The sequence below is a fragment of the Arachis duranensis genome, chromosome 7 (assembly GCF_000817695.3).
Source record: "Arachis duranensis cultivar V14167 chromosome 7, aradu.V14167.gnm2.J7QH, whole genome shotgun sequence".
In the NCBI taxonomy this organism is placed as follows: Eukaryota; Viridiplantae; Streptophyta; class Magnoliopsida; order Fabales; family Fabaceae; genus Arachis; species Arachis duranensis.
In genome coordinates, this window is record NC_029778.3 from 51,609,440 (window position 1) to 51,634,475 (window position 25,036).

At 34.8% G+C, this 25,036-nt stretch overlaps 2 protein-coding genes and 2 long non-coding RNA genes across 7 annotated transcripts; 1 reads left to right on the plus strand and 3 right to left on the minus strand.

Moving 5' to 3' along the window:
- Window positions 1-1,488: 1,488 nt before the first annotated feature.
- LOC107458965 (uncharacterized) lies at window positions 1,489-5,454 on the minus strand. Of its 3 annotated transcripts, none has more exons than XR_008001255.1 (3): window positions 4,728-5,454; window positions 4,377-4,646; window positions 1,489-4,297 (listed from the first exon to the last, which is right to left on the minus strand). It is a non-coding gene; the product is annotated as an uncharacterized LOC107458965 (long non-coding RNA). The 3 variants fall into 3 exon arrangements; XR_008001254.1 differs by having other exon boundaries at window positions 1,489-1,670; window positions 4,162-4,646; XR_008001253.1 differs by having other exon boundaries at window positions 1,489-4,646.
- A 692-nt stretch (window positions 5,455-6,146) lies between these two features.
- Window positions 6,147-6,633, minus strand: LOC127740638 (uncharacterized). Its single transcript, XR_008001321.1, has 3 exons — window positions 6,543-6,633; window positions 6,351-6,459; window positions 6,147-6,172 (listed from the first exon to the last, which is right to left on the minus strand). It is a non-coding gene; the product is annotated as an uncharacterized LOC127740638 (long non-coding RNA).
- Window positions 6,634-10,163: 3,530 nt separating this feature from the next.
- Window positions 10,164-18,105, plus strand: LOC107458976 (uncharacterized). The gene is made up of 15 exons (XM_052251869.1): window positions 10,164-11,347; window positions 11,479-11,535; window positions 11,794-11,851; window positions 11,971-12,042; window positions 12,217-12,297; window positions 12,505-12,612; window positions 12,983-13,045; window positions 13,177-13,257; window positions 13,937-14,002; window positions 14,589-14,744; window positions 15,203-15,295; window positions 16,041-16,079; window positions 16,363-16,445; window positions 16,667-16,739; window positions 17,810-18,105. Exons 1-15 carry the CDS (start codon window positions 10,422-10,424, stop codon window positions 17,978-17,980), a joined length of 2,127 nt encoding a protein of 708 aa, XP_052107829.1. The 5' UTR covers window positions 10,164-10,421; the 3' UTR covers window positions 17,981-18,105.
- Window positions 17,910-20,664, minus strand: LOC107458977 (ATP-dependent 6-phosphofructokinase 3). 2 transcript variants are annotated; one of them, XM_016077191.3, is made up of 11 exons: window positions 20,399-20,663; window positions 20,242-20,288; window positions 20,110-20,149; window positions 19,829-20,029; window positions 19,495-19,707; window positions 19,343-19,411; window positions 19,120-19,249; window positions 18,707-18,978; window positions 18,577-18,625; window positions 18,333-18,487; window positions 17,910-18,257 (listed from the first exon to the last, which is right to left on the minus strand). In XM_016077191.3, exons 1-11 carry the CDS (start codon window positions 20,483-20,485, stop codon window positions 18,108-18,110), a joined length of 1,413 nt encoding a protein of 470 aa, XP_015932677.1. In that variant the 5' UTR covers window positions 20,486-20,663; the 3' UTR covers window positions 17,910-18,107. The 2 variants fall into 2 exon arrangements, with proteins under 2 accessions (XP_015932677.1, XP_015932678.1); XM_016077192.3 differs by lacking the exon at window positions 19,829-20,029 and having other exon boundaries at window positions 20,399-20,664.
- Between the last annotated feature and the right edge of the window lie 4,372 nt (window positions 20,665-25,036).

Here is a 25,036-nt window from a genome sequence, read left to right on the forward strand (position 1 = left end):
CAAAAGAATACAAAAGTCATAGGAAAAGACAACTCAATCATTAGTAATTCCTCAAGGATACTTCTTTGACTAAGAACTCTGATAGAGATAATGAGAGGATAAACGATGCACTAATTTTGAAACAATCAAGCTTACTCATATAAGGATGAGATTCACAAGAGAGGAAAACCAAGATCAATTGTAATATCCACAAGATGTAAAAGATTAGTTAAAAATAAAGTCAAGCATGACATCATGGAGATGGAAGGCTTACGAGATACGTTAGTCCGTTCATAAGAAGAAAGTTAGGAGTCCAACATTTTCAAAGAAACAGCAATGGCACCAACAAGATAGTATGCTAAACCAAACTCTAGGCAAAAATAAATTAGGTAAAGTTTATCAAACGAATTCAATCGGGATAAAAGCGAAAAAAAATCCTTCATTTCCAAAATTTTGAAAAATACCCAAATACATAATCAAATGAAGATGTGCATTGGAACTATAGTAAAATTACTAGAAAGTCAAATTGTAATTTAAAGTAAATACAGTTCCATAAACCAGTAAAAGCACAGGTGAGGTATTAGAAATAAATAGTTGTTAAACTGTATAAGAAATCTTCAAAGTTCCTATATAGATAAGTATATATCTATTCAACAACAATTTTCATAAAAATCTCAAAATTGGCTGTAATCATTGTCAAATAAGAGGAAAACTGAATCAACAGGTTCTCTAAGAATGGACTCGGAACCCGGAGTCAAAAGGCACATCACATTAAGACAAGTTCAAGGCTATATCAAAGAATACAGGAGTAAAAAAGAACTCAAACAGAGGAAGGTAGATGCAACAAAGATCTCAAACAAGCATATGCACTTAAGATCAAACAAGAATGCCTATGAATAGAGGAATAAAGTTGAAATATCGAACTACTCTTCAAAAGGATTAGCAAACAAGAACTTCAAGTTAGGGCATGAAAGAACAGGTCGACTCGAACGAAATTCAAGACACACAACTGAATAACCTCGAGAAATAGTTTCTAGCGTTCCCAAAACCCGCGATTCGCTTTACTCAAAACTCGCATAATCTATGATAACCCATTAGTGCTTTCATATACATAATTCACTAGTATTAAGCCGACCAAACTTAATACAAAGAATTATGCAATGCAAGACTAACAGCGTTAATCAATAGACCATCATGTGCATAAAAGCTCTAATTCTCATCATTCGACAAGACCTAATACATGACAAACGCTCAGAGTATGCAATCGAAGTATAGTCGGTCCATTCCTCAGGCTCTACAGAAAAGACCACTCTGATACCATAATGTAACACCCTAACTACCAAAGCTCACGCTTCCGACTGTGCAACTCTGATAGCTCGGACATTACGACGACACTTATACTATTTAATACTAAAATATGAGCCTATTTAAAACTTTAAACCGCAAAACCACTCCCAAAAATACTTTTGCTATACAACGTACATCCATACATACCATACAACTTACAAAAACTAATAAAGGGTACATCCATATATATATATATATATATACAAGCATTAACCAATACAATTTCTATCCCTCTTACAGAATATATCAAGATAAAGGCGAGGGCACAATAAACCATAACTAAAACAATACAGAGCATCTCAACAACAACTAAATAAACTCTTCGTGACTTCTGCACCCATATCCTGAAAGGGGAAAAATGTAAGGGGGTGAGAACATCATCCTCGAAAGGGTTCTCAGTAGAGGGTTTTTGGGAATTACAATAATAGGATACGTGAAGATAAACTGTACCAGTAATTAATAACCGTCTTGTGCCTCTTTTCAAAAACAACGGTTTACAATAAAAGAGAAATCTGAAATCTTTTCTGAAAGAGGAACTGTTCATTTAAAACAAGATTCAAAAGCCTTTCAAAAATGTTTATCTATACTGAACCAAAATAGCCTTTCATATTTTTCCAAACCAGAAACACAACCGAAACCAACCATTGGTCCATCTCAATTCAACCACGACCCTAGGCCCAAACACTCCAACCATCAACCAGTCACCATAATCCAACAGAGTCTCAGTCGCAAACACAAATAGGAAGGTTCAAGCACAAACAAACAATTACAACAAGTAGAACAATTAGCAGTTAATCACAAAGGCAAACTAAGTACAATATGCACACTCAAACAATGTCACATAGATGCATATGATGCATGCCTGTCCTAGTGGCTAATGATATCATCTATCGATTATAGAGCCAACCCGACAAGTCCTGGTAGCTAACTATTGGACTGTCCCTCTATCGCGCATCCCCAACTCGAGTTATACTCAACATAAACTTGATCATAATCATTATCCATATCCAACACCCTCACTGGTGTATATTCACGAGGGCGAGCTCATCCGGAACTTTCACAGTGCCCGGCCATACTTACGACATAAGGTCAGCAGAGTCTCGAGCCTCCACCTGGAGCACGTGGTGGCTAGCCACTACTTTCTCCCTGGGAACTCGTGCCTCTGATAGTGGAAGTGTAAATCACAATTATCAATAATTCAGCATATACATGCATTCATTCTCAGCCATGGATCAACATCCATATCAGCCATCTGGCTCACGGTTCAGTCCAAAACCAACCAATATTCATATCATACACAGCCATTCCGGCTCAAGATTCAATCCAGAACCAGCCAATATTCATAATGATACACAGCCATTCCAGCCTATAACAAAACAGCACCACCATTCAACATCATCAAATTCATAAAATCGGCATTTAAGCCGTAAATCACTTTTTCTCAATTCATTTCACTTTGAAATCATGTTTCAACTCTTTTCAACCTTGGCTTTAAAGATCTTATTTCTCAAATCATCTCAGGCTCATAAGCCACTTTTACTTAAGGTAAATTCCCCTTTAAAATAATGCCACTCTCGGCATCCTCTTTACAAAACTTCCATAACCATGGAAAGTTAAAGATTCATTTTGAAACATTCAAAATCATCCATCCGACAATGAAATTTTATAACAAAGTTTCTCGGCAGAGTCTCAAGTCTTTAAAGGAGAATAACATAACTCATTCTGTCAAATTCTCTTAAAATCATTAAAACCTTGGCTTTCCGATTTGAGTAATAAAATAGGATCTAAGCCAAACCGAGTCACGTAATCATTTACTTCTTTCAAAGCCGTTTCCTTTACTTAGGCAAAACCAATTTCAACCCCCATGTTAAATTCTAGAACGTTTCAACTGTTCAAAATTGTTGTAGTCTTGCAAGAATTCAGAATTCAAAGAGTACTTAAAACTTTTCTCAAAATATTTCAAAATAAAACTTTTCAATAGACATTCATGTTCTTTCAAAGTCATTGAAACTCCTCTAATTGAAACCCTCAAGTCAAAATTCAAAGGCATTGCCCTTGTCACATTTAAAACAGCTTTAAAACATAAGTTTCATATAAATAACTTTCTCCTGAAAGAGATACAATGCCTTTCTTAAGAAGCAAGGCTAAATCACAATTTCCTCTTTAATAATTCATTTCAAAAGCATGAATCATCCTTTTCTTGATAATTCAAATAAAATAGTAAAAGTCTTTAACTCATCATTTTCTAGACAACATTCAATAAAGACTCGAATTTTATAAAAATTTCGGCAGCACCTCCCCTAAAACTTGGACTTTGACACCCGGTTCGGGTCCCAACTAAATTGTTTCACAATCCTTTTCAACAGTCCAAATTTCAAAATCAGTCCAAGGCAAGCCAAAATCCAATAGTCATCTCAATTCCATATTTCAGGAAAATCGTTTCAAAATCAAATCATTATCAGCCGAATAAACTCATTTCTAAAGCTTTAAAGAAACGGTTTAGCAACAATCGTTTATCAAACCAGATCATTTAAAGCAAACCAGGCTGAATTCAAGAGTGTATTCTATTTTTCACATTCTCAAGAAAATCAACTCAACTCAAATCAATTCCCAATGGATTAAACTCGATCTCAAAGCTTTAAAAGAATCAACTTCAAAAGCATTTCGTTTCACAAAACCACACAACAAACCAACCAACAAACATTCATAATCAATCGAGACAATTCAAACCATACATAAGGCCGACACAATCACCAAATACTCATTTTCTCACATCAGTATCCATATATAATAATTCCAATATACAAAATATAGTTTTTCAGAAAGCGCCCCTACCTCAAAAAGCAAATTCATAACCCAAACGCGTCCTTTCCGCCTCAACCCAAAATCAACAATCAAAATCCCGGCTCCGCGTGTTTTTCTCAATATAAGAAACAGCCTCAACGCCACGTATAAGCTCAGCTACTACTTCCTAACACATCAATATCGCGAAAATCTTAAAACTCATAACTGAAAACAAATGGCGAGGATTTTCGAGATAAAACACTTACTAAAATAAAAGGAATGACACGGCAGCCTCCGCAACACTTATACGACACGAAATCACCGGAACTCAAACATACATTACCAAGCCTCAAGGTCTTTAGCCAAACATAACCGAACGCTAAACCAGGGGTTTTCGAAATGTGAAATACTTACTATACTAACAAGCGAAGCAGCTACGATTTCGAATTGCCCCGACAAAAGATCTGTGAGCGGCCAGAAGCTCCGGTGGCCCAACAGCAGCTTTAATTCCAACGCGCAAATACCGGGACTCAACCCTGTGTAACCAACGTCTCAAAATTTCTAACAGATTATAACAGAGTACTCAATTTAAGGGGTTTCAGAAGCAAAATGCTTACCAAGAAAGACTGGTTCCGGCGGCCACAATACTGCTCCCGGCAGCCAAAGGTGCGGCGGCCATGACAACAACGGCAACTGAGCTCCAACGGTGGCAGAAACCCCTCCTACTTACCCATTCTGGTCTCCTTCTCTCCAGCAGCAACAAGGCAGTGGCGAAGCCTTCACAGCGACGGCGGCAGCTTAGCAACGGCAGAGGGGTGGCAGAACCTCCTACCACCATCGCGCCTCATCTTCCACGCAACCTCCTTCTCTCTCCACGAAGCTCGACGGCGGCAGTAGTCCGAAGCGACGGCGACAGCACACAACGGCGCGGCTCTGCGCGATGGTTCGCGCTCGTCCTCGCGTGACCTTTCTTCCTTCTCGCGCACAAGCCCACTCGTTAGTCTCCTCCTCTCTCGCCTAAGTCCCAATCTGTGGCGGAGACGACCCCGCAAATAACAGCGGTGGCATCAACTGGGCAGGGATGGCAGGACGCGATGGCGGCAGTGGCGCTAGGCCGGCGACGCCCTTCCTTCCTCTCCTTCTCAACGATGGCGCGACGCACCTCCCTTTCTCCTCCTCCCGCTGGCTCACTGTTTCTTTCTTTCAGGGAAAAGGAAACTTTGTATGAGTTGCCGATGGGAAAAAATGAATGGGGTGGCGGCTACAGGGTTTCAAGTCTGTGAGTTTGCTGAGGGTGAAAGGGGAAAGGGTCTGCTACTGCGGGTGTGTGTTTGGGTGAAGGGAACCAGGTCGGGTACGGGTCACTGGGTTAGGGTTTTCTCATTTTGAAAATTAGGGTTAGGGATATTTTGGTAATTTCAAATAAAAGTAGGGGAATATAGTAATTATGAACAAATTTTAATCCAACAAAATTAATGTATAAAAATACTATTTGCTCATCAATTTTTACAAATTATTTTCAATAAAATGTCCCAACCAAATAATTGGAAGTAATATACTTAATTTCTTCATATTCTAAAATAGCAGTACTAATATTTTAAATATTACTTATTTAATCCAAATCATATGAAATTCTTATTATTTTATAACTGCCAATTTGATAATTTAAATATAAAAAATAATCTAATAATTATAAAAATTGGATAATAATAATAACTTATCTCAAAATCAATAGTTCACAACTTGCCTTAATTATCTTGAATAAAGTAGTTTCTGAAATTAAGGTTATAAATAACTATATGATTTGAGACTTGATCATAAAAAGACTTTTTAAAGATTCTGGGTCTTACATTAGATATGTAGGATGCTGTCCGGGCAATCATCATCAGTGCAGCGGCGTCTTCTGGGGCTGGATTACTATGTGTTGACATATAACGTACTATAAGAATAAGAATAGACGAATGATATTGAAAACCAAATTTTATTATGATGAACTTACATTTTAGATGGAGCTGGTGGAACCGTGGGTGTGCTTTCATCAGGTTTCGGGGGTTGTGGAATGCTGCAGTATTAGATAAAATGAATCATATTATAAAAAAAACAGTTACAGATCAATTGTGAAGATATACACCCAAATAAGGAAAATATACACCCAAATAATAATAAAATAAACCCAAAAACGAACTAAGGAAAATATACACCCAAATAATAATCAAATACACCCGAATATTATTCCTGACCTTTTTGTTCTTTCTTCACTAATTCTCTCTCTCGGAGACTTTGCGGGTGATGGTTCAATTGTTGGCATAGGAGTTGTCTAGGGCAGAGAGACATAAACTTGAATCGGAACTTTAAACAAGACAAAAATAAAAAGTTAAGAAAGCCCGTTAAAATTCATAATTATAAGGTTGAAATTTAATTGTATAACTCACATTGAAAGCACTTCAGTTTGTGAATGTGTCTCCATCTGCACAACCATCATGTTCTGTTGAGCTGGGTCACTGGCTTCTACCAGACTCAACTTGAAATACACCCAAATAAAGTCAAAATACACCTGAAGCATTGAATAGAAACACAGACTTTGTTTTTTGAGAACTTACGTAGTTGCATTTTTGCTTTTTTTTTCGCCTTTTTTTCTTGAATAAAACATTAAAGGGCTTTTTTTTTCTAAAAAAAAATATATACAGAATTAGAAGCAGATGGTAAAAAAGATAAAAGCAGCTGATATTAAAAATAGAAATTACATGCTATCAGCCGGTTTGTTTATGCTGCTTTGATCTGTTTGTCCTTGAGACAAAGGATCATTCTCACTTCCTAAGTTCACCTCCGGCATTCTAAGCATAGAATAAACATCATTCAGTAAAAATACCATACAGTTAAATCAAGAAACAAGATTTTATCAAATAAAGGTTCTTACGTTTCGGATGAGTCATAGCGACCTTCTGTCGATTGCAGGTCAGCTTCCTTCTTCCTGGGAAACCCAAAATAATTATCAGCAACCAAAACACCTTAAAATCGGTAATATACACCCAAATATAACAAACCCCTGCGCAACAGCTTTTTCATTGGTTTTCTTCTTTTTTTATTCCTTTAAGAATTCTTGTAATACTTCAATTCCAAATTCAGATCTGACAGTATATGCATAAAAGAACTTGTTAAAAAATATAATTTTGATGATAAACGGTAATATAGCTTTACAAAGTATCTTACCCATCATAGGATTGAGTTTGTTCAGGAGACGAATCCTTAACAACGTGCTTTTTCTTTTTGGATTGCGCCCTGGAAAAAAAAGTATGAATCAGAAAAACAAAATAAAATTGATGATAAAATACTATCCAAAGCAGTGCTTACTGAATCAGAAAACAAAATAAAATTGATGATAAAATACTATCCAACGTAGTGCTTACTTTAATTTTTGTGTGTAGTCTAAATTTTTTTTATTTTTTGTTTTTTTTTATTGTGATGATTCTTCACTTCTGAAAGTTAATGAGAAACACTCTGTTAATACATCAAATTTTGAAGAAAGCGATGATAATTTCAGAATCTTACCCATCATTCGATTCAGTTTCTGAATTGGAAGGCAAACAATCATTAGTAAAATACATGCTAAAAGTGACAAAATACACCCAAAAATATTACTTACTTTTTGGTTGTTCTGGTGGGTTATTTTCTTTTTGGTTCCTTTGACTCTTCTTCAGACTCAGACTCAGAGGAAAAATCAACTTCAGTTTCAGATGTATCACTCTCAGATGATGATGAACTTGCCTTATTTTTTTTGTTTTTTTTCTTTTTCCTTCATTTGTTTCAATTTCTTTTTTGTTTCTGCTTTCTTTACGATGCCCTGAAACAGTAGAAATATTAGTTTACAACATCTACATAAATAAAATACACCCAAATTAGAGAAGGTATTCTGTTCACTTGCCATATGTCCATCTATTTCTGTTCTCGTCCTTGCAACCAACTGCTCTCTATTCTAGTTGCTAACCCAGGGGCAGTCCAGGATTTTCTTCTCCTTCATTGTCTTTATTTTTTGCCAGATGGAAATAGATTATCATCAAGGCAAAGAGGCAGCCTTCTATTGATTTTTTCTTTTTTTCAGACGGTAATTATTTATGCCTTTGATGATGAAATTCAGCACATGGACTCTCCAGTTACCCTCCGTTATTTTGTTCATCTTAAAAATTGGAGCTAGGTGCACAGGAGAGATTTTGTTTATTGTTGTTGGCAACAAGAATGCCATCTGAATATAGAGGATGAAAATTCTCTCGAACATCAGACGATCTTGTTCATTTTCAACACCAATACTCATGTTCTCATCGGTCAAATTCTTTAGAGTCTTCCACTAGAACCTTCTAAAAATCAATTTGTTCTCTTCAAAAAGTTTTTTATAACTCACTTTATCAGGAAATAGATCTCCTACAAAAAAAATAATTTACACTTTAAATCACTTTAAATACACCCAAATATCACTCATATACACCCAAATGTCACTCATATACACCTATATTTATTTCATGATTACATGATAGCAGAATAAGATATTTAAAAGAAAGAAAGTATAAAAGTTTTCTGTAATCAGTTACCTGATGCATTGAGACCAAGCGCAGCCCCTATTATGCTGGGTTTAACTTTAAAGGAACCATAGCTTGTTTCAAGTGAGTATTTGCCCAATTTAAAGGAGTTAGCCAACTCCTTTAATAGTTTGTGATGCACCTTCATTGGCGGGATGTGAATGAGTCCACCAAAACCTAATTTCCGAATAATCGCTTTCTATGCCTTGCTCATATTCTTAAATTTTTCACTCAATAATCTGGTGGCACACTTCAAGTCTTTGATTTGCTGTAAAAAAAGCAAAATTAGAGTCATTTAAATAACATATATTTGTATTAGAAAAAATTGACTTGTTCTAAGACATATATTTATGCTTACATTGTATTTTTTTCCACCTTGGTTCTTGGTTGCCATTTTTACTGCAATAAAAAAGAGATACTGTCAATAGATAAAAAAATACACCAAAATATCAGAGATATACACCCAAATATCAATCAGATACACCCAAATATCAGCCACATACACCCAAATTCAGTCTTATAGACATTTTGTTTTTTTTTTGTTTTTCAATTAAACGAAATTAAATGAGTTCAAAATCATATTCCAATCGACTAAACATGCATAAAATGACACTACAAGGTCAAGCACAATTAGAACAGGACCAGTTAGACTTTAATACTCCTAATATATATCAGTCTCATACACCTCTACATTTTTTTGGATTACATGACATTATATGAGTTCAGAAAGATATTTAAGTTCAAAATGCCACTAGAAGCAACAGTCGCATTCCAAGTCCGACATATACACCCAAAAATCCGTCATATACACCCAAAAATCATTTAAAAGAGGAAGAGTCTTTCATGTAAACATGTAAACATGCACAATACAGAGTATACAAACCTACTTAAAAAATATGTAAACATGCAAAAAACTTGTACCAGAACAGATCAAAACACACGTTAAAGCATTCACTAGAAGTACGTAAAATAGCGTAAATGAAGAACAGTTTCATCAGAACAATAATATAAGATCTAAACCAAGAACAGTGAAACAGAGAGAGAAATATGGACGATATAGTGCTTCGATTTCGAAATCAGAAACAGAAATGTTAAAAACCTAGAAGAACAGTAAAATAGTACCTTGAATAATGTTTGTTCATTTTTTTTGTGTGTAGATTTGTATGTTTTTTTCTTAATTTCTTCTACTTTTTGCGAGGAGTTAGAAGGTTTCTTCAGAATTGCCGTTGGTTTCAAATGTGACTTGAATCTCGACGATTTAGGTATTGATTGAGGAAGAAGATGAAGAGTCTTTTATAATGAACGCGTTTTGAAAAAACGAAACGGTTGAATAAGGCACATGTGTTTACGCTCGATTGTAGAGGAATGTATTGCGCGTGTTTTTTGTGGAACTTGGATCAACTTGTATAACTTGTAAGGTAAAAAGAGTTATATGACAACAAATAAATGTAAAAAATAAATGATAGTAAGATTAACGGGAGAGACTGAGAGTAGAACGCTGATTTGAATTTCATGGAGAAGACACAGAATTGAGCCAAGCTCTATGAGGAGGAGAAAATGCGCGGTTACACCCAACTGGCCAACTCACTGAAAGTTTCAAACTTGTTGGTGTCGCGGGTAACTTAGTCGTAGTGGTGCTCTCACCATTGCTGATGGTTTTCAGCTTTTCTAAACATAACAACAACACTTTTCTCTCTGTCTCTCCCCCTCTCTATTCATAAACCCTAGAAATCAATCACTATGACACTGTTTCGAAGACTCATCTTCATTGAGCACCAACGGCACCGCCTTTTCAACCTCACATACATTTTCTCTGCTTCTTCTTCTTCTTCTCAATATCATTATCTTCGTTCCTCTCCGTTTTCCTCCGCCACCACCCCTTCCCCGCAGACGCAACCTGACGACCCCGCCCACCGTGGAACATCCCCGCGCACGAGGTGGAGCACTTACGGAGACATTTTTGACAGCCACACCAAAAGAGCCCCCGCAATCAGTGACCGTGAACTAGAAGAACATGAAGAAGATAAACAACTGAAAGAAGAAGAAGAAGAAGATAGTATTGAAAAACTTGGTTGTGCTCTCGAAAAACGTGAGAGGAGCAGAGTGAAGACCGTCAGCACAATAAATAATGACATTTTTGGCAGCCACACTGAAAGAGCCCCCGCAATCAGTGATCATGAACTAGAAGAGCGTGAAGAAGATAAACAACTGAAAGAAGAAGAACAAGAAGTAGTAGAAGAAGAAGAAGAAGATGAGGAGGGAGAAGAAGAAGTTGAAGAACCTCGTCGTGCAATCACAAAACAACGTGAGAGGAGCAGAGTGAAGACCGAGAGCTCAATTCATGGTGGAGATGTTCTTCCGGAGAGAATCATTAGCACCAAGAGAAGCGGCGGCGCGAAGGTGAAGAAGCAGTGGCTTTGCTCCAATTGCGGGTACACAGCTGGGAAATGGTGGGGGATATGCCCCTCCTGCGAGTTATCTGGTACAATGAGGGAGTTTCATGAGGCCAAGGTCACTGATGCTGATAAAAGCAGGGCCAAAAGTGGCTTGGCGGTTTGCGAGGATACCATCCGGTTGTGGCTACCGCAGAACGCTGCTGAGTTGCGTCCTATCAAATTGGAGGAGGTAAACAAAGGATTCAGTCACAAGCAGTGGAGAATCCCTTTGTAAGTTCCCTTCTTTTTGTTAGGGTTTTGCTTTTGTCCTTCTAGATCGTGTAGCCATTGCTCTTTGAAATGACATGTGCTTCTTTTCTGAAGTGTTATATTGTGTAGTTTGATGTTTCCTTTAATTTCAGGCCTGGTACTTTCGGAACTGAAGTTTCCACTGTGCTTGGTGGTGGTCTTGTACCAGGTTCAGTCCAATTTACTCAATCTACATATTTAGTATATCTGCTATCAATATGACCCTGACGATGAAAACAAACTTTAATGTTTTGTGGGTGGAACAAGTTGGAAAGACTTGCTGCTTTTGCTGGTTGTCTTGATGAATGAATTGTTGCTTCACTGTCTATGACCCTAGTACGAATTATTACTTGGCATTTGATTTGAGCTAGTTGTTTGAGAAGTTACAATGGCTTTTTGTTTACTGTTTCTGTTTCCGCCCCGCCCCCCTCATTGACTCTAGTTAGTGGGGATCCTGGTATTGGCAAGAGTACTCTATTGTTACAGGTATGAATTATTTATTTGGTGGTAAACTGAATCTAGAGATTGGATTATCAACCTTTTTTTATTTATGTAGTGGTCAAGTACCACTAATGCTTTGTTTTATTGCGACTTTTGATTGGAAGATGGCAGCAATGATAGCAAAAGGTTGCAGTGAAGGCAAAGCGTCTCGAGTTTTATACGTATCTGGTGAAGAGGTTAGCTTTTATTGGGTTTCTTTCTTGCATCCTGGTATTGTAGTTTGGGATAATATTTGATTTCCCTGATGTGGGCACTGAAGTTTAACATTTGATTTGTGACTGTGCTCTGGGTTTAGAGTTGGTTGACCTTCTTTAATTTGGTTGCATTTATTTTGTTTTGTCATGTGACAGAGCCTTGAGCAAATTGGTAACAGAGCAGAACGCCTTGGGATTAAATCAGATATATATTTATATTCAAGTACTGATATTGAGGTAGAAATCTGGATTTCTTCTGATTAGTTTGCTGCTAGCATTCTTCTTGCTTTATTATTTTCTGTTTTATACATGGATTTTTATTGAAGTTGTTGTCTAGGCCCTATTAAGCGATCATTTCATGTAATAGCCTTAACTTGCGAGAAGTGTATGGTGAAGTCTAGATACTTGTATGCTTTTTTATCTTAATTTATTTCATCCTTTCAGGACATATTGAAGAAAGCTCAGCTTCTTTCCCCGCGTGCTATGGTTGTTGATTCAATACAAACTGTTTATTTGAAAGGGCTATTATCAAGTGCTGGAGGTATTTTGCAGGTGGATAATCTGGCATATTTATCTATCCTGAAGAAAATTTAAATTTATCATGAATGATTTAGCTGTTATGAACAACAAATTTCTGTTTGGATTGTCTCAAAATGATATGTCACGTGGTGTGGTGTAGTTTGGTAACTTTTTTGGGGGTATTTAATTGGTTTTTTTTCCCCATGTTAACTTCATTTTCCTAGCATTGATCCTACTCAAATTAATGTTTTCATTATATATATATTCTATTTTCTTGTCATACCTTATTGTTTTAATCTGCTCATCTACTCTACCAAAAGTGGTCAAAGAGCATTACATTGTCCTTTTAACAATGAAGGGATGTTGCTTCCTTGGTAGATGACATTTCATCGGTGTGTGGCAGGTGAAGGAATGTACAGCGGCTTTGATGAGATTTGCAAAAACAACTAACATCCCAATTCTATTGGTGAGCACACCATTAATTATCATTCCTGTATAATATCTATTTGTTCTTTTTATATAGGTTTTCTGTGAACCTGAGAGAGCAGGGTTATATGATCTTGATAATAGTTTTAATTTTTTCCACCTGGTATTCAGGTTGGGCATGTGAACAAAAGTGGAGATGTAGCTGGACCTCGTGTCTTGGAGCATATTGTTGATGTTGTTTTGTATTTGGAAGTTGGTACCTTCTTACATTGTACCTTCTTTGTATAGTTTTTAAACATGATTTGTGCCTATTTTTTTTTTTAAAACAACTAGAGTACCACCCACGCTACGCGCGGTTATATAATTTATCTATATGGCTAATTAATCATAAAAATTGATATTAATGAAATACAGAAAAGGTCTAAATTTAAACACAATGATATAAGCATGTGTAATGATAAAAGTCAATCCTTCAATTTAAATATGTTAATGTATGTTGAGAAGCTTCACTTCTTTACGAATAATAAATGTCTAGTTAGTTGCATTATAATGTTACTTATTTTTTAGTTTAAATTTTTTTGAGTTTCATTATTTTATTTGTTGGTGTATGATTATATTTTTCTTATCTAAACAAAGTGGAACAGAGGACAGTTAATAAGAGGATGGTGTATGTAGAGGAAGAGGAACACATGTCTCATAAATAAAAAAAAATTCCCATTTTTTTTGCAAGTCAATCATCAATGATCCCCTTTTGAAAATTTCAATGTTTGCAGCACCTTGTTCTTCCTAGTCGTTTACTTATTTTACTATGTTGCATTTAAATTAAAACTATGCTGTCTTGTTTGCAGTACTTTTTATGTTACTAATAGCAGAATTATTGAAATCATTGAATTTAGTTAAGTTTCCTCCCATATCATCTTTTACTGGTCAGGGTGAGAAGTGTTCTTCCTACCGTATGCTCCGTGCTGTGAAAAATCGGTTTGGATCCACTGATGAGGTATGCTATTGCTACTACTTTGATGGTATGGTCTACAATGTTCTTGATATTGCCTACTTGGTTTCTACCAATACTTTTGAAAACTATCTGTCAGCAATGTGCTTAACATCTTTAATATTTCTAGATCCCATTTCTTGCATGTTTTGTTGTAAGGGATTTTACATGTCTAGTGCTGTTGCTTATCATCAATATAATTAAATAGAGAAGTAAGTTTGTGAATTATTATACCTATCAGGATCAGGGATATGATTTTGTGGGGAATTGTTAGGCTAACTACCTTGCTGACTCAGCAAGTATGTGCGTGGCGCAGGTTCTGGGGGTGGTGTGAATGGTGAGGAAAGGGAGTAGAAAGTGGGGTGGGCAATCATTTGGCTCAGACTACAGAGTCAGGCTGCTTTATGCCCTGAATTATTCTCGTTTTCTGCATCTCTATCCTTCTGATGCCCAATTTTTGGTTTCTTTCATATTATGTCAATTTCTCCATGTTATTTGAACTTGATATTACTTATTTCCCTCTCCCTCTTTAATAATCATGATCTGGGAAGAATGATGTTTGATATGTGTTGTCTTCAATTGGTTTCATCAGCTTGGAGTTTTTGAGATGGTACAATTGGGACTCAAGGCTGTTCCAAATGCCTCTGAAATATTTATCACTGAGCAACCAACACATTCAGATGTTTTAACTGGAATAGCTGTTACTGTACTAATGGATGGTTCAAGAACTTTCTTAATTGAAATTCAGGTAACTTTCTTTTGTGCTATCATTGATCAGAAACTAGAAGCTGTTAAGCCCGTTATGGACTTCCTTCTTTCGATTTTATATTGAGTTAGAACCCTCATCTTCCTTGCCAGTAATTGATGATATAACACAATTGTAACTTTGTAAGAAAACAATGATGCTTACAGACTTACAGTAGTCTTCCTTCAATACTTACTCATAAATTCGTGCAAGCAGTTTCTAGATTTCAGATGAATGACACATGTTAATGGGGCCTTTCAACATCCGTATTCATTCGATACTGTGCTGAGTTGTCAAAGCTCTTAATAACAAAATTGCAAATTTACAATTATGGTAGTGTTAGAAATGTCCAATACACCTTAAATTTCATCATTTTGTCTTGGGCTAATCTTCATCTTTATTATTTCTTCTCTATCATTTAGAAGAAACTATTTAGGCTGTTGTTCAATTATACTTTTCAGGCACTTTGCCTTTGTCCTTCCCCCATTCCAACTTCGTCAGTGGATCTACAAGTTAATGGGATCCCTACAAAAAGAGCTACTATGATAAAATGTGTAAGCTTTATTTTGGCTAGAATTTTGTACTTGCTTTTGTAGTTGATATTGTTATATCTAATAACCATTTATCTGTCACTATCTATTAAGATTTTGTGAGAAACATGACCTAATATCAAGTCTCCATTATTAAGGTGGTCCCATTCTTGCATTGTGGACGAGTGGACTTGTGCATTGTTTGTGCCTCTAGTCTAGTGGTCTCTTGCATGATGAGACATATTTAAATATGAAAACCATTTATCTGTCTGTTTAAAAAAGTTAATCCTTTAGATGGTTTATGTTATTACTCATACAATATGGTTTACTTTCTTTTTCCTTTGCGAATTATACTCCAAATTGGTCTTTAATAATTTTTGTTTTGGACAAATTAGTCTCTAACAAAAAGAAAAAAAGACAAATTGGAGACTAATTTAATTTCTCTACCATACTACTTTTAGAAAAAATAAAGCACTAATTTGTCACTTTTTAAAAAAATAGGGACTAATTTATTCTTTTATTTTATTAGAGACTAATTTGTCCAATATTCTAAAAACAATAGAAACTAATTTGTTAACTTTCTTTAGTGACTAATTAGTCTAAAGCAAAAATTGTGAGGGACCAATTTGGAGTATTACTTTTCCTTTGTCTTCATGAGGAGAAAATGAATGAAAGGGATGCTTGGAGAGTTATACTTTTTCTTGTTTAAAATATAATTGTCTGAAATTTATTGAATTAGGTTTGATTATTGCGTGTTCTTGAACTGTAGGTTCTTATAAAGCAAGCAGGACTTAAGCTCCAAGATAATGTAAGAGTTTATAAATGTGATATATGCTTTCTAGTTTTTTTTTTTTTTCAGTTTCTCTGAGTGGATTCATGTGCTCTGTTTCCTCATAATACACATTATGTAAAAGTTGATAAAAATTTTTCCCATACTTAAACATTGACTGATTACCCATTGCTTCTTTTTTTAACCACTCAAGTACTTGTCTGCATAATAGTTATAATTTAACTGGTGGATTTGTATTCTTGTTTTTGATATTTGTATTAATTCTAATATTTTATTTCCTTGTCTTGCCTTGGTACAACAGGCTGTGTTTTTGAATGTGGTTGGTGGATGGACACTTGCAGAGACTGCTGGGGATCTTGCAATAGCAGCTGCAATTTGTAGCAGGTTCATTTTCTACATTGTTTTGAAATGATGTAAACTTGTTGGACTAACAATACTTATGAAAGATGAGGTTCAAAGATGGTGCTATGAACCATTTCGTGCTCCTTGTTTGGATAAATAATTCTTACAGCCCGTGTTGAATAAGTGAACTGGACTGTTTTAGCTGTTCTTTCTTTCCCACTCATTAATTATTATCCATCTCCAACTCTTTTTTTCCTCTCCAGTTTCATGGAGTTCCCTATCCCAAAAGGTGTTGCATTCATAGGTGAAGTTGGCCTCGGTGGAGAGCTGCGCATGGTGAGCAAGTTCTTTTCATTAAAATTTTGCCACGTTAATATTTGAAAGCCTAACTTAGAGTCTTCAACAGCAGTGTTGTGCTGGCCATTCTATTGAAGAGGTTAATGATGATATATTAATGTTGCATCCTATTTCCAGTTATTGAAGCTTCCTTTTTAATATTTTCTCACCAGTTCTTGTTGGATCTCCTGTATGGTTTTTTGTTGGCAGCTTCTAAAAATGATTCAAAAATTATATTATTTGCCCATGTTTTGGTAGGGCGTCAAAATGGGCCAAATCCATCGGGTCAGCCCGTTTACCCATTTAAATGAGTGGGTTTTACTTTTAAAATTAAGTCCGTTTAAATTTCGGGATAAACGGGCCCGAGCCCCGATTAATCCAAAAAATGACGGGTTAAACGGGCGACCCGTTTATTTTTTTTTTACATTTTTTTTCAAAAAATCTTGCACTTTTAGCCAATATTTCTCCCAATACGACCAAAAATCTGATCCATCAACTAAAATAATACTGTTTGTTTAGGGTTTTTGACCTAAAAATGATATTTTTTGTCAAAATATTTTCAAAAAATAAAATAAAAGGGTAAACGGGCTAGCCCGTTTAACCCATTGGGTTGACAATAAACAGTCTGGGCTAAAAATGATGGCCTGCAAATGAAGCGGGCCTAAACGGCTGGGCCTAAATAGGCTGGGCTGACCCGTTTGACAGCCCTATGTTTTGGACTTGATTATTTGGTCGGTATGCTTTTCACAAACAATACATGATCCATAGTTAAATAATTTTTACTACTTCATCCTTAAACTATTCACTAGAGCTTGATTGAATTTAACTAGAACCATGCATCCTACAGTAAAATTGAGGACATCATATCTATTTGTTCCATCAGAATTTTAGCTTTCATAATTTTCATTTCCTTTAAAGATGTTTGAAACAATACCTTTTTCTGAAGCTTCTAAGATCTGCAGATTGCTTTTATATATTAAGTCAAATTTTAACAAATTGGTTGTTTGGTTTATTTATTTATATATCAGGTCAGCTTGACAATCTATCGGTCTAACTATTTGATGATGCAGGTCCCAAGAATAGAGAAAAGGGTAAACACGTTGGCGAAGCTAGGCTACAGAACTTGTGTTGTACCAAAACAAGCTGAAAAGGTTTTAGAAACTGAAGGTCTAGGAAATATGAGAGTTATAGGTTGCAACAATCTGAAAGAGGTTTTGGATGCTATATTCATCACAGAATGAAAGGTCGCTAGTGTTGTGAATAACTTGTAATTTTTCATCCATTATTATCACTTGGTGTTGTAGTAATGTAGGCATCGTACTCTGCCCTTTTGTTCACATGTTTAATCAGCGTCTTTTGTGGATGTGTTTAGCTGTCTGATGTTTGGTTTTCAGTTTTTTCGTCTCTTGCTCCAACCATTTCTTTAGTGTTTGAGAAGCTAGGTTGATGAGTTGAAGCTAGTAACCTTGCCCACATCCTATCAGTTATCACAACGTTCTTCTCACCTTCATTTATCAGCTGCATATTCAAACTTGTGGTTGTGGTGAACTATAATCTTGTATGAAATGATGTAGAAGGGCAACTAGAACTTACATGAAATGGGATGTAGCAGTTTCTTCCGTTAACTGGTCCAACTGTGAAGCCTGTGTATCCAGCCATTGCACCATGAACAGCACTTTGGGCAAGTAGGGTGCAGAACACATTATCAGATGCATTGCTTGGAATAGCACGGATCATGTAAGTAGGATCTACAAAACATTTCTTCTGACTGGTTACAACATTTTCTTCCTCCAGATATATAGCAGAGAATAAAATTGTTAAATGGAAGAGATCTCACCAATGTACTTGAGACTTAGAGTCATGTTTTTACGTTTTGCGAAGTGGTCCTGCAAGCATGAAAATCTAGCAATTCATATGATTGACTAATTGCTATCATCTTCAACATGTTTAAGTTAAGCTTGGTTTACCTTAATTTTCTGGGATAACCAGAGACCAACATCTTGAAATAACTGATCCGGAGTAGCATCGCCCTGTACTCTCTTGATAGGAGTTGGGTTTTTAGAAAGAAGCTCTTGTCCTGCACCCTCAGCAACTACTATAACCATGTGACTCTGTTCTTTAAGTCTTTTCTCGATGAATTCCAAGAGACCACCTGGACCTTCAAGATAAAAGTGTGATTCTGGAATCAAGCAACAGTCCACATCTCTGCTGGCAAGGGTTGCATACATGGCTATAAATCCTGCATGAATGCATCAAAATCCTGTTACTGTATTCAAATACAGAATGATGATATAGATAACAATGAAAACATGGACTATTTCTATTTATTAAAGAGGATCAAGCATTGTTGAATTGATACATATATTGAATTGAAGCTTACCACTGTAACGCCCCATTAACTTGACAACACCAATACAATTTTCCGTACTTTCTGCTTCCACATGAGCAGAATTGATAGCTCTTTGTGCCTCTTCAACAGCAGTGTCAAAACCAATGGACTTGTCAATAACCTAATTCAGATACATAATAATAACAATGACATTCAAATAAGTGATGCATAATAGAAGTAATTCAGATATGAAATGAAATCAAGGCATCCTTACAGGGATATCATTATCAATGGTTTTTGGAATTCCAACCACTGAAACTTTCAAGCCACGCCTTCTAACTTCCTACATAAAGAAAAGAACTAATCCTTATGAGTACACATTTATTTGACTTGTAAAAAGTATTGTATCCATGAAGGAAGGATTACCTCAAAAATCAAAGCAGCCTCCATCTGAGTTCCATACCCTCCAAGAATATAAACTTGATTGATGCCTCTATCCTGAATGCTATCAACAATCTTTGAGGTATCATGGCCACCATATGATGTTCCAAGTATGGTCCCACCTCTCTTATGGATATCATTCACAACCTTTGGTGTCAAAGGAACTGTGTTCCGAGAATAAAATCCGGGGTATCCTCCCTACAAATTTAAGCCAACACACAAGTTTAGTCTAAAAACAGAAAATATCGAAAATGAAAACACAAACCAAACATAGTCTTATATATTCATTAGTAATAATACATAACCAAATAAATGGTACCTCTATTCCAAGAACTCTGTGAACCCCATACATATGATACAAGCCACACACTATTTCTCTTATGACTGTATTTAAACCTGGACAAAGGCCACCACATGTGACAATACAAGCACACACTTCCTCTGAATCAAAGTATACTTTCTCAGCAGGGCCAGCACGCCTAAAATGGATTCCTCTAGGACTATTCTTGTGGACAACTATCTACATAAAAGTAACCAAAACCCAAATAAATAACCCAATAACACATCATAAGTTAGACCAGAGAGACAAGAATTGCTTGCCTGCTGTGCTACTGTGTCATCTTTATTCACATAATACTGCCTGTGGAAACACATTATAGTCACAGATTAACCAACTTTATCAGAGTTCAGTTGAATGAAAGAATCAAATTAAGGCTGAATAGGGTGACTCACTTAACAACTGCATAAGATGGATTGTCTTGTAATGGGTCAGGATATGTCTGCATGATAATCAACCAGAAAAAACAAAGAATCATATCTACTCTTAACTCAATTATGACAAAAATAAGCAGAAAGGCACCAATTTAATGAATAAGAGTAACAGTCTCACAGGGAGATGAGGTATGTAATCAGATAGGTGAGGTACATCCTCAAGAACAAAGTCAGAAACCGAGGAATTTGCACAATCCAGAACCATGATGATGATGATGATGGTGTTACTATGTTAGCACTTAGCAGCAGAATTGGATTTTGCAATTGTTTAGGTGAGTGTGGTTAAAAGTCACAGGTATTTCAGCAGCACACCCAGAAATCATAGCAAACAAAAACATCGGGTGGACCGTACCACCTTTATGAAATCCATGTGCCATAGAATATATAAAAGGAAATAGACAGCACCATAGATATATATGAACAATGACAGTGACATATATATTTTCTCTAAATATTTATATCTTTCAAGTTATTCCTCAATTTAAATGAATGGCTAATAAGTAATAACTTTAAAACTTTGTATGAAAGGCCACAACTAATCAATAATTTATGTAATTAAGATAAAGCCACAACTAAGAGTTTGTTGTATTCATTTTATGCCGAATATTCTACTGATTATTTCACCGTCTACTACACCTAAACATATATATCTCAATAAAAAATAAAAACAGTTTAACTTTCTTACCTTAATTCAATAGCTTTTCAATGCAACTGAAGATTAAATTATTACTTCTTACACACTTTAATTGGAGTATGGAAATTAGGAAATGTTTTATATATATATGTGCACGTGAGTTCATTGATTAAGTTTGATTTTTCATGCATAATTGTTCAATGCTTGATGAAACGGGTTAGTTAAATATCATCTTTGATCATTATTTATCAAAGTATGGCGTCATTAGCATTGCTCGTGCTTTGTGACTCATGACTCATGCTTCACATATTAATCTTATTGCCAATACGTCAATATTGATGCAAGCAATATATATATTTTCTTTTATGTTCTAATTATAATCCTAACCTAATACGTACAATATGATGAATCAGTGACGGAGAAAAAGTGTGTATGACTCGATCTGTCATTGTTGTAGGAGTGAAATAATCTCATATAATGATTACAAATCTTATATTCTTAGATGAAATTTCACACCATTAAAATTATCAATAATAACTAATTAATGACTACAAATTATAAAATTTGCTGGTTTTCTAGCACTCCTCTTGTATAAAAGAGAGGAGGGATCATTTATATGATTAGATTGTGTGGTTTGTATGAAAGGTAACGAAAATTGAATGATAGGATCAATAGAAGAGGGTCAAATAGTAATGGTAGGAGTAGTGTTTGGCAAGAATTGAGGAGTGGAACTAGTGGGTTCATTGTTTTTTATCAATGGGAATATGAATTCATGAAAAATAATATATCCTTTAGAATTATTTTGATAACTAAAAAATATAGTTTTGTGTACTGTAGGATCAAATTTTGATCAATGACTTAAAAGAGTTAAAATAAACAAAATTTCAAAAAGAGTATTAAAATTAAGAATAGAAGATGAAACTCTATTATCAAATTGGATTAGTCTAGTAATTAGTTCACTAATCTGCTTAAATAAGTGTTAGGGGTTCGAATTTTACCTTATATATATAACAACTTATTAACTAGCGACAAATCTTTAAATTGAGCTCCGATCCGCATCAGATTAATCCTTAGCCTGCCGGACTGAGATTTTAACACAACTTCTTTGATGAATTATCCCTTTTGATGAGTAAAAATTATTTAATAAAAATTTAGGACCATTATTGAAACAGATAATTTTAACGTTTGAATTAAATTGAGCCTGTACTAAATTAATGAAATTTTTAATGTGTTGAGACATTTTTTTTATTTTAATAAAATAATTCAAGTAAAATGACTAAAATTATCAACAATGATAAAAAAAAATATTTGTGATTATGAATTGAATTTTGAAGAAAAGACTCTAAACATTCAAATCTAATAATTCAAACACAATGCTTACTTTATTATGACTAATGAAAAAAAAAAATTCTTTATTTAAAAAATGACATATATCACAAGTTTTATCATAGTGTAAGAAAATAAAAAATATTGTTTGTGCAAAAAGTTAAATTTCTTTCCAGAAATATAGCCTAAACAAAAATGCCAAATGTTTGATGGAGTAATGTTAGTGATTTGGATGAAATTGATGGAGTGGGTTAGTAATGGAGGATGAATAGTAAAGATGTGTTAAAAAATATACAAGTCTTTTCTTAATCTACCCAAACTAATCAACCTCAAACTATTCGATTCCGGCAAGATACAATGGAATTTGAAAAAAGTAAGTTCATATGCATGGTTGCAAGTGAGTTTGAAAATATAAATTAAATTAAAATAAAATTCTAGCAAGTATAAAACATCAGAAAGAATTAAAGATGTGAAAAATTTAATAATGCCTTTATAACAAGCAATAGTTTGAGAACTATTTTACATATAAATAATTAATGGCTTAATTTTGGTGTAGGAAATAAAACAAGATAATTTTAAAATTAAAATGTGATGATGCTGAATTATTTAAAAAGAAAAAATGTATAAGAAGAACATAATAAATAGATATCTAAATTTAGGTTTGGAAGAAACCCAATTTGAGAGGAGGAGAATGACTTAATCTCTATTTTTTGAACTCTGGGTCTCAGTTTTTGTAAGAGAGTTACTTAGATAAAAATGTCAAAAATATTTTTTTAAAGATATTTTTTAAAAATCAAAATTAATATATATAATAAGAGTATTTTAGTCATTTTCTATAATAGGGGTATTGTAGTCATTTTTTATAAAAACTAATATTAATTTAGACGGTTTCAAAATTTGATTCACCATTTTTCGGTCAAATTAATTTGTCTGACCTAATTTTGACAAAAATAACACAATTTAATCGATTATATGTGTTAAATTTTAATTATAAAAAAACATTTTAAAAAAAAGACGTTTTAGTTATCTTTATCGGATCTCCTCTTTACAGAAGGGCCAAAAGAGCGCTGTGTTGAGTTTGGATTAAACTTAGACCAAGTTCTTGAAACACCTTTTCAAATGGAGCAACTCTTTCTCTTTTTCCTTGGCGCTGGCACGGTCAGGGAAGCGCAGCCGTCTAAGATACGTGGATGTCCCGACCATGGCCAGACGAAGGCCAGCGATTCTCAGTGACAACGGGCAAGAATCTTTTGTTCATCGAGAAGATCAGCAGCTGCTTGAAGCTTGTTTACTGGAAGAAGGGAATCGAGATTCGAGCAAGAGAAGTTGAGATCGAACCACCAAAAGTCGCTCGTCAAGCCCTTTAAAAAATCTGGTAATGAAGCATTGAATGCGGTGGTAAGTTTTCGCTAGGCAAACACAAGCAAGAAGTAGTCTCGAGTTTTCTAGTTCCTCCCATAGCGTTTTAGAGCAGTAAAGAGATCCTTGTTTAAAGGAGTAAACTTCTTCTTGCAGTTCAACAATGTGCAGAAGTCACAAAGATCTTTTCAAACATATGAAGCAGTGAGACTATCAAGGGTGACAAAGAATGAAAGAGTCAAGAAAGGACTAAGTTGTTGCATCCTTTTCAGGCTGAAAAAAGAAGATCGTCAAAAGATAGAGGTACAATAGTGTCGATGAAAAAATCATGTTTGTTTTTAGAACTAATAGCCATGGAAAATGATCGAGATCCAGAATGGTAATTGTTGCTATTAAGGACAGGTGAGACAAGAACTGATGTTGAATTTTCTGATGGATGTATATAACTAGTGTTAAACCTGTGCGATGCACGGGCTTATATTTAAATTTGATAAGTTAAATTAAAAATAATATTTTATAACTATATATTTTTTTAAATTTAGTATAACACTATCATCGTAGTTATATAATAAACGTGTTAAATATGTTGTTTTATCTTTATTCAAAGTAAAATATAAATAGAAAAGTTTGAAGTTTATAATATTCTTAAACCATAAGGAGGGAGACATGAAAAAAATAAGAACATATATAACTGTAATAATAGCATGTTAATTTTACACTAAATTTTGTATAAAAAGCTAATAAAAATTTATCGATCGATAACCTAGTATCTTACTAACTTCATTAGAAAAGCAATTGGCATAGGATGTTGTGCTCCTTGTTACACATTTCATTTCAAATCTGAAAAAAGAGTTATAGATAAATTAGTAATATCTATAGTAAATATTTGTACAAAAGTATAAATCATAACATGCTATTAAAATAAAAATAATATTATTCTTACCTAAATATTATTAAAAACCTCTTTGAACACGACATTTGTTGTTGATGACTTTGGATTGCCGTCTTCATCTAGAATTAAAACCCTGAGGCCACTGCGACTCTTAACTCTTGACAAAGCAACATAAAGTTGTCCATGGGTAAACACTGATTTTGACAAATAAAGCCCTACATGTGATAATGATTGACCCTGACTCTTGTTAATGGTCATTGCAAAGCATACTGTCAATGGAAATTGTCTCCGTTGGAACTTAAATGGCAATCCTGAATCTGAAGGGATCAAGTTCATTCTTGGAATGTACACTTTATCTCCAATATTTCTACCGGTCACTACTGTCGCTCCAATTACATTGCTGCCAAGTTCGTTAACTATTAATCTTGTCCCGTTGCATAAACCTGAAGTCTGGTCTATGTTTCGCAGTAGCATTACAGCGACTCCTGGCTTCAAAGTCAACTTGTGATTGGGTAGTCCCGAACATTTGATGTCATTTAGGAACT

Coding starts and splice junctions, on each gene's coding strand:
- LOC107458976 (XM_052251869.1), top strand. CDS start 10,422: ATGACACTGTTTCGAAGACTCATCTTCATTGAGCACCAACGGCACCGC. Junction 11,536..11,793: donor GGTGGTGGTCTTGTACCAGG/TTCAGTCCAATT, acceptor CGCCCCGCCCCC/CTCATTGACTCTAGTTAGTG. Junction 14,003..14,588: donor GGTTTGGATCCACTGATGAG/GTATGCTATTGC, acceptor TGGTTTCATCAG/CTTGGAGTTTTTGAGATGGT.
- LOC107458977 (XM_016077191.3), bottom strand. CDS start 20,485: ATGGTTCTGGATTGTGCAAATTCCTCGGTTTCTGACTTTGTTCTTGAG. Junction 19,708..19,828: donor ACAGAGTTCTTGGAATAGAG/GTACCATTTATT, acceptor TTAAATTTGTAG/GGAGGATACCCCGGATTTTA. Junction 18,488..18,576: donor TCTAAGTCTCAAGTACATTG/GTGAGATCTCTT, acceptor AATGTTTTGTAG/ATCCTACTTACATGATCCGT.